Source organism: Eucalyptus grandis, chromosome 5 (genome assembly GCF_016545825.1).
Source record: "Eucalyptus grandis isolate ANBG69807.140 chromosome 5, ASM1654582v1, whole genome shotgun sequence".
Lineage (NCBI taxonomy): Eukaryota > Viridiplantae > Streptophyta > Magnoliopsida > Myrtales > Myrtaceae > Eucalyptus > Eucalyptus grandis.
The window spans coordinates 38,405,291-38,414,117 of record NC_052616.1 but is presented as its reverse complement, the minus strand read 5'-3'; the positions used below and the strand labels follow the sequence as shown (position 1 = coordinate 38,414,117).

Sequence of the window (8,827 nt, the reverse complement as noted above, 5' to 3'; positions counted from 1 at the left end):
AGGAGAAAATTTATATGGAGTAGCTTGAAGGCTTCAAGGTGGAAGGAAAAGAGGATCATGTTTGTTTGCTCAAGAGATCACTTTACGGTTTGAAGCAATCTCTGAGGCAATGGAACAAAAGGTTTGATTCTTTTATGCTTCGTATTGGCTACATGAGGAGTGTGCATGATTCTTGTGTCTACTACAAAGTTTTGGATGATAAGTTGCTTATTTTGTTGATGCTCTATGTTGACGATATGTTGATTGCTGCAAGAAAAATGATAGGCATTATTTCCTAAAAGTCTCAATTAAGTAATGAGTTTGATATGAAGGATCTTGGTGCTGCAAAGAGGATCCTTGGCATGGAAATTTTTTGAGATAGACATGCAAGTAAGCTTTAGATAAATCAAAAGAAGTAGTTGAGAAGGTCTTGGAATGGTTCAACATGGGTAAAGCTAAACCGATTAGTACACCCTTAGCAAATCACTTCAAATTATCTAAGAAACAATGCCCTGTTTCACATGAGGAAGTTGTAAAGGTGTCTCGAGTACCTTATGCCAGCGCAATAGGGAGCCCCATGTATGCTATGGTTTGTAGTAGACCAAATTTGGCTCATGCGGTGAGTCTCGTCAACCGATACATGAGCAATCCGGGTAAGGAGCATTGGGAAGCTGTTAAGTTGATCTTTTGTTATTTGGCTAGAACTGCCGGAATGGGTTTAATGTTTAGTTCCAAGGGAGGATCAATCGATTTAGCAGGCTATGTTGATTCAGACTTCACTGGTGATTTGGACAAGCGAAGGTCCACTCTTGGAGGTGGAGCTATTTCTTGGAAGGCAATGCTTCAACCTACTGTAGCATTATCTACAACCGAAGCTAAGTATATGGCAGTAACTAAGGCTGCGAAGGAGGGAACATGGCTGATTGGTTTGGTCACAGAGTTGGGTATAAAGCAAGAAAGTCTTACATTATATTGCAATAGCCAGAGCGCGATATGTCTCGCGAAGAATCAAGTGTTCCATTCCGAAATAAAACACATTAAAGTTCGGTACCACACAATTCTAGAATTTGTGGAGAACGGTAGCATTGCTTTGAAGAAAATCCATACTGAAGAAAATCCATACTAAATATAATCCCACGGATATGCTCACGAAGATGGTTACTATAGAGAAGTTCAAGTCCTGCAGGGACTTGATTTCTCTCACTCATCATTGAAGTTGATGGAGGCCGCACCGATCCAGGTGCGGGCGTACCTTTGCGAAGGTATGGTGGAGGGAGATATATATTCGTTTTCTTGGTTCAAGTGGAGGCTTGTGGTTTATTCAAGCCAAAGGTGGAGATTTGCTGATGTTGTCTTGAATTCCACAAAATTCAATCGGGAAATCTAGGAAGCCTTGAAGATTGCAGGCTATTTGTTTCCAAATATATTTCCTAGATTTGGGTTTCAAATTTGATAATATCTTTATGGTGGAATTCCTTTCCTACTAGGATTAGGAAAGTGGGGATCTAAAGATCTATTTATTTCAGCATTGTACCTTGTACTCATGTGATATGTTCAAAAAGAAATCGTCTCTCTCTCTCTCGTGGACGTAGGCGGATTTTTCCGTCGAACCACGTAAATCTCCATGTTCTTGATTATTCTTGTTTACTTTTCTCATTTAGTTAGGGTGTTCTTCCGCACAACAAAGGTGTGAGTTGAGGCGTTTGGAAAAAGACGACGACTAGAGAGAAGAGAGTAATATAGGAGAGGGAAGACAATTTGAGCTCTAATGGGTTGGAAATGGGTTCTAAACTGAACCCATTTAGACCTTTTTATTTTAGGCTTTAAATTTTAGAGCATATTATGAGCAGACTATTCAAATTTGAAGTGATCATATATGTATTTAAGACCCATTTTTTGACAGATCTAACCGTGGCTCATGGGGAGTGACTTAGACTTCCACACTTGCAAAGTAGAATCCCATCAACAACGTTTATAACCACCTTTTGTGCTCCACTTATTTTGTGGGTTCATTACGAATAATTTAGCTTTACTTTGTTGGAAATGAACGATGCACATTTTGCGATGGAAAGAAGAACAGAGATTCGTAGAAATGCGAGAATGTTGAACTAATACTTTCTCTGTGGCAGATTTACACTACTTTCTTTATTTTGAATGTTCCCTTGCGTTCCCGACAAAAAAGAAAGGAATGCCAGTTAAAAAGTTCTTTATGTAATTAATCCAGCAAATCAAGTGATAAAATTGATCAACAAAAGCAGGGAGGAAGCGAAAGGAATATGTATAATCAACTTGTTCGAGGTACATGGAGAGTGTCAACATAAAGATATGATCTCAGCTAGTATAGTTTACGATAAAAGGAAAAAGAGAGTTAGCTTTCTCAATGGCCAAATTCAATTCCCTCTTTCTCACCTTGAATCTTCCTCATAGTGTCAAGATATGACTTCCCTTGAAGCTCACGAGAGAAACGTCCCTTGAAGTAATCGGCAACGCCTATTCTTCTGAATAATGCTGGCTTGTCCGATGAGACCAGGCTCGGTGCAGGACCCATTTCACCGTCCAATTTTGGGCCGTAAAATGTGGCAAATGAGAGCCTTTCCTTCATCGAGTTAATTGTAGCTCGGTGCTCAATGCTACGATAAGTACCATTTGTCACGATCTATGTCAATCATCAGATACACAAAATATCATGTCACTTCTTTGATGGATTTTGTTCCGAAAATTCTATCATCCATTCTCATTTTATGTAACTAAGTAACTCAATGCATCTGAATAAACAATGATGCCCACACAAGGATTGGGAAAATATTAACGTAACTACACAGATTTCGTGCACTCCGTGGTTGGTTTAGTCCACCATATTATTCAAGATTACTATTGCATTCTCAACTGCATAAATTTTCATTTAGATAGACTAATCCAAGGCTTTTTTTCCCCATAAAGCATAAATAAAAAGTTGTGCATATTCTGAATGGAATGACATTCTTGTCGTCAATCGCACATGAATCTAGCAATACTGGCTCGCATATCAAACAAAATTTGGTGGCATTCCACATCAAACAACAGATATAGGGCCAATCGAAAAGCTTTACCTCTAAAATATCTCCGACATTGACAACGAATGCATTGGGAAGAGGCTTGACGGGGACCCACTTGCCCTCTTTCTTTATTTGCAGACCTTCCATTTCATTGACTTGGAGTAGGATGGTGAGGGCTGAGGCGTCAGAGTGAGGAGTGAGGCCAATGACGAGCTCGGGTCGCGGACATGGAGGGTAATAATTCATCCTAAAGGCTTGCCTGCCTCCATCAAACAGTTCTATCACGTCCTTGGTGTCCATCTTCAGAGGTTTTGCCACGAGAAGTAGTATCTTCATTGCAAGATCTCGTAACTCTGAGGAGTATTTTTCCAAGACGTCTCTGCATAAAAATAAGATGATACATATAAGGATAGGTTAGCAAGGTGTGTGTGAGAGGGAGAGAGAGAGAGAGCATGAATTTTCTCTCAAGAATACAAAAACACTTAAAAGAATTATTTTTCGTAGAAGTACCATATACATAAGCAGATTTCATTGTAATTTCTATCCAAAACCTAATAATAAAAAAAAAAACTTAAAAAAGACTTAAAAAAATATTTAAGACTTATTCTTAAACGGGTACCCATCCCCCATGAAACCGTTATTCAATAGGCACAAGAAATCCGATGAATCCTTCGATTGCTTCCTAATCTCACTTTGATTGTCTCGTTCTTTAGGAGCAAGGGATGGGCAAATCATTCTAACTGCGTCGCCAATCATCTTACCTGCCCATGAACAGCTGAAAGGAACGGCATCATTTAGCTTGAATTTGCCAACAGCGAAAACGACAATTCTTTGTCCCCACACTCCAGAGTCTCAATCATCACGTGATCATGAAGGGGACGCTACGTAAATTATTGCATCGTGTCAGGCTAGATGAGCTAATTTGTATACTAAATTACTTCAACTACTTTGTGAACTATTTTCGTTAAAAATGTTTTTTCTTTTTCAATTCAATGTTATTCTTTTTTATAGTAAATTTACTCTATTCTTTTCTCCCTCCTTTTTCACCATGGGCCGTCGTCCGTGTTTCTCTCTCTCGCGTGCACGTTTGACATCTATCTACCCCCGAAACCCCCGCTCTGCTACCGTTGTCGCCACCTCTCGCTCCTTTTACAAGAATCCTCATCTTAACTAAATGTCTCATAGGTGTATAGCGTACTCAATGCATGAGTGAGTGAGAACCTGAACGGAGAAGGAAGCATGGGAAAAAGGCGAGGTTTTCTCAAATGTCTTGGGAGGGACACCATGGAGAAGACGTCGCTCCAATCAAGCTTTTGCTCCTCCGACACGACATACGTCTGCCCAAAACCCTCCATGTCTCCTTCTTCTTGCCAAAACATCCTCTTCTCCTCCATTGGAAGCTTGAAGAACTCCTGTATTCCCAACTTCACCTCCTCCACCAATGAACAACTCACTCCATGATTTATCAACTACATGCACAAAAAGGGATTAATGAACTTCAAAACTCTGATTCTTGAAAAAGAAATCCAGATCTTTTGTCTCAATAATCCTCACAGAAAGAAAAAGTAAAAGCTGCTTTTCTAACATTTTACCTGGAAGAATCCCCAATCTCTGCATGCAACGTGCAACTTTTCAAGCTCAGACTCCATAAAATCGTCATTGCTTGATGAGAGCTTGCTCAGATCAATTACTGGCGCTTGAAGCAACGATGTCCCAAGCTCAGCATGCATGAACGGGTGATCTTGGTCGACACGGACATAGCGAGGCGGGACTTCAGTTATGGGTTCTTTTGCCATCTCCTGAACACTTGGGGCTGGAAGAGAACTACCAAGCTTTGTGAGATTCGCATCCATTTGAGTAGGCTATAAGTTACAAAGCTCATTTGAGAGTTCAGTGGCTGTAGTATCTTGCGTAACTTGGTTTCTCATTTATAACAGTTGTGTCGAGAAACCTCGCATTTTGAGCCACAAGAGCATGTTCGGGTGCAACGTGTAATTTGGCATAACATGATTCAAATAACATATTTAAAAAAATTAATCTAGGACATCACGTGTTGCCAAGGTTGCCTTTGCCTGCTCACCTGACTTGAATAAAGCCATGTTCCACTGTGAATCATTTCAGAGGATGAGATAATAAGTCCCTTACAATAAGAGATGTTATTACACCCACAAGTCAAATGGCCATTTGCTTCATCTACAGCTTCTGGATCTCCAACTCAATCACTCCTATACACAAAGAATGGAAGCCAAAATCAACACAAGACTGACAACAACTTCTGTTACAATTATCCTTCTACAGAAGAAGCTACTCCTTACCTAAAAATCGAATCTCTGAAAAAAAAGAAAAGAGAGAGATTTCCAAAGATTACTCGCAGTGAAGTTTGGCAAGGTAGACATATTATATCATTATCTAGAATAATAATTATAAATATTTAGATTATTATACCAAGACTGTAAAAATACGTAACAAACCCATATCTTAACTCAAATTTATTAAAGTGATTTATATATGAATCACCTTAAATTTGAAATGTGGGTCTTAATGGGTTCCAAACAAAAAACCGCAAGAATGGTTTTGTCGGCTTATTTATAAACCCAATTTTAACCCAGGATACTAAAATTAAAAAACAGGTCTCACATCTTCACTCCTCTCTTCTCCCTTTTCGATTACACCGATCACAACTCGTCAATCTTCGTACTTGGTGAGCATTCTCCCTCGTCTTTGATCCTCAATGATCAATGTTACCACCGCCCCCACCGCTGACGTTGGAGGAGCTCATGTAGCTTGGGCTCTTGTGGCAGCCATATTCATCGTCCTTGTCGCTGCCAATTTCACCACCACTCAGCAAAGCGCAAGCAGCCATGTACACCAATTCTTCATTAACAGGAAGAGAAACAAAGATGAAGGCAAAGTTGAGGGTGTGAGCGAAGACCTTGCAGCAGGCGTAACACGTGTATTGGAAATTGTGATCCATTTTCCCTAAAATTATCTAGAAACTACTGACTTAATCATGAAGGCAAGAATTGCTAGCTGAACCTAGAAGATTCACGTGGGAATGCAAGTAAGCAGAAGCCAAGTTGAAGAAGAAATCCTAGAATAAGCTAGAGAAGTCTACGAGCATGGGAAACACGTGAAGAAGCCACAAGCTGATCAAGAAAAGGGGGGCACACATTATAAAATATTATATATAGGAGCTTCAAGAAGCAGAAAAGCAACCTTCAACTTGCTAACTTGAACGTGAAGGAAAAGTTGCAGCCCACTATCGTTGACTCTTAACCATGAAGAAAGAAGGATCAAGAGTACGTGGGCAGCAAGAGTACTTGGAGAAGAAGAAAATTAGTTGTCTTACAGCTAAATTATGGTGGTCACTAAGTCGGTTGTAATTTCCTATAAATAGGTGTCACGTCCTGATCCTCAGGCACACACTCATTCCTCACCTTGGTCGATTTTATAGTGACGTCCCATGACGCATTGCCGAACTTTTAATTTTAATACGCATGCGGAAGCATATAAACATATCCCCAGATAATAAAACAATGGGATAGAAAAGTAGGACCCCAAATTTTCACACTTTAAAAGCAACCACACTTATATACATTGCAAATCATAGTGCAAATATATACAAGGCGAACTGTTAAGTTAGGTTATAAACCACCGGTTCATAAAACAAAGCCTGCAGAAAGGAATCAACTTCCATCAAAAGAGAATTGCCCTATGACTAACTAGTCAAACAGGATTGTCAATTCTTTAGGCTTCACCTTCTACTCTTTAGGCCTCTGGTCCTTCACCAATGCCATCTAAGGATCTGAAAATGGTTATACAGTAACTAGTGAGACAATGTCTCAGCGAGTTCCACCCCTTAAGAATTGATTAGGAAGCCAATACACCTTAGGGCTGCCTAAGCATAACACGAGTCAGATGACTTACCTTAGCCTCAGTCCCTTCCTGCAAGTCAATTCAATTCATAAATACTGACAGACATAACACTCAATCAATTCAAATCGACTCATCGATCAATCGACCTAGTCGATTACATGTCATCACGACTATCTCTTGGTCGGTACATTCAATACTATCATAAAGTCCGACCATAGTCTAGGACTGCTCACCCAAAACTGAAAATAGATAGTATAGCTCGCCCAAAACTGATAATATAGTATATTGTATATATGCTCACCTAAAGTTGATTGATTAGGGCCCTTAGGCCATCAGAGTATACTATATATGCTCGCCCAAAACATATAATAAGGTATACTGCTCACTCAAAGCTGACATATTACCTGTAAGCTGATATAATATACATATATACTGCTCGCCCAAAGCTGACATATCACCCATAAGTTGATATAGTATACCACTCCAACCATATGGTCAATTTCTCATTTTTATTATAACCGATAAAAATAGTCATGTGTGGGTACACAGTCGATCTTAGCCAAAATATAATAATTTCACCTTCCGCAATTCCCACAATTTTCAACAGCCCATTACATATTTTTGGCGCTATAAACCGACGCACGGTTAATTTCCAATCAATTATCAAAATTGATTAATTTAGGAATAAAATTCTAAAATCAGAATTAAATCAATTCAGCACGATTTAGTACTCAAATAAATAAACAGACTACACCACGATAATCGGCATAAAATTCTGGTCGTCGACTATCCAAGCCTAATTAGCAAAAAATAATTAATTAATTAAATAATTATGGAAAATATTCAATAAATACAATAAATCCAATTTAGGCCTGTAATGCCTAATTGGACGCTGAAATGGACCCATAAAATTTTCAAGATTCGTTCGATAAATACTAGGACCTATTTCCTTGCTAACTACACTAACCATTTGCCTAACATGCATTGATATGTCTCTAATTTAATTACTTTAATCTAATCTATCCACCTAATTGTACTTAATTAAATATATCAATCCCTAAGCATCATTAGCCTACTAAGTGAGGATTAGTGAGCAAACCTCACTTGATTAACGAATGGGTCGGATCAAACCAACGGGAACGTCGAGGGGCTCACTTTTCTCCAAAACGGGCCTAGGTTTCGAGGCCCGGAAACACCTCAAAATGGGCCTGGAACAGTGCTGGAAACCCACTTTCTTATCCTCTGTTTGCTGTTGGTTGATGTTGCTCCGGTGGCTAAAATGGTGAGGCACGGTTGGCGGAGGCAGCGAGGGTTAGGTTCGGGTCCGGCGGTGCTGAACGGCAATGCAGGGAGCTCTAGTGGTGGCCTGAGCTGCTCGGCGAAGCTGCTGGAATGGCGTGAGGGAAACAGAGCAGTAGCGGAACGACGGCGAGGCAATGTGGGGCGAGGACGGCGTGCGATGGTCGCAGCGTGAAGGGGCGGCTGCTTCCAGTGGCTTGCTAGCTTTTCTGCTAGTTTGTGGGTTCGAACAAAGCAAGGAGAGAGAGTGAAGTGGGGTCGATAGCAACTAGGGGGAGAGAAAGGGAAGGGATAAGGGGGTGGGCCACCATGGCCACCAGCTACTCCTTGGTTGTCAATGAGCCACCAAAGCACTTCTCATAACCTCTGAAACGGTCCAAAACCATAGGGGATGGAGGGGCGTACAAATTTGCATGGTTTCTCCTCAAATTGGTCGCTTACTGATTCTCAATTCAACTCAATTCGGTCTCAATAAATCCCGTTGTCGAGTCCTTGATCTAATCGATATTTTTCCTTGCGAATAGATCCATCTTGTATCTCAATTTCGCGATAAAAACATTCCCAGCCTTTTTCTTAACAAAAACGGCCTTATGCCGACTTTTTCCCAAAGAGTCTCAAGTTGTGGGGAAATTTTCTGA

The 8,827-nt window shown here is 40.2% G+C and overlaps 1 protein-coding gene across 2 annotated transcripts; it reads right to left on the bottom strand.

Moving 5' to 3' along the window:
- Positions 1 to 2,237: 2,237 nt before the first annotated feature.
- LOC104445091 (protein SRG1) lies at positions 2,238 to 6,136 on the bottom strand. 2 transcript variants are annotated; one of them, XM_039313032.1, is made up of 7 exons: positions 5,947 to 6,136; positions 5,652 to 5,836; positions 5,095 to 5,239; positions 4,607 to 4,827; positions 4,236 to 4,483; positions 3,069 to 3,393; positions 2,238 to 2,635 (listed from the first exon to the last, which is right to left on the bottom strand). In XM_039313032.1, the coding sequence occupies exons 3-7, from the start codon at positions 5,111 to 5,113 to the stop codon at positions 2,357 to 2,359; spliced, it is 1,092 nt and encodes a 363-aa protein (XP_039168966.1). In that variant the 5' UTR covers positions 5,114 to 5,239; positions 5,652 to 5,836; positions 5,947 to 6,136; the 3' UTR covers positions 2,238 to 2,356. The 2 variants fall into 2 exon arrangements, with proteins under 2 accessions (XP_039168966.1, XP_010057206.2); XM_010058904.3 differs by lacking the exons at positions 5,095 to 5,239; positions 5,652 to 5,836; positions 5,947 to 6,136 and having other exon boundaries at positions 4,607 to 4,987.
- Between the last annotated feature and the right edge of the window lie 2,691 nt (positions 6,137 to 8,827).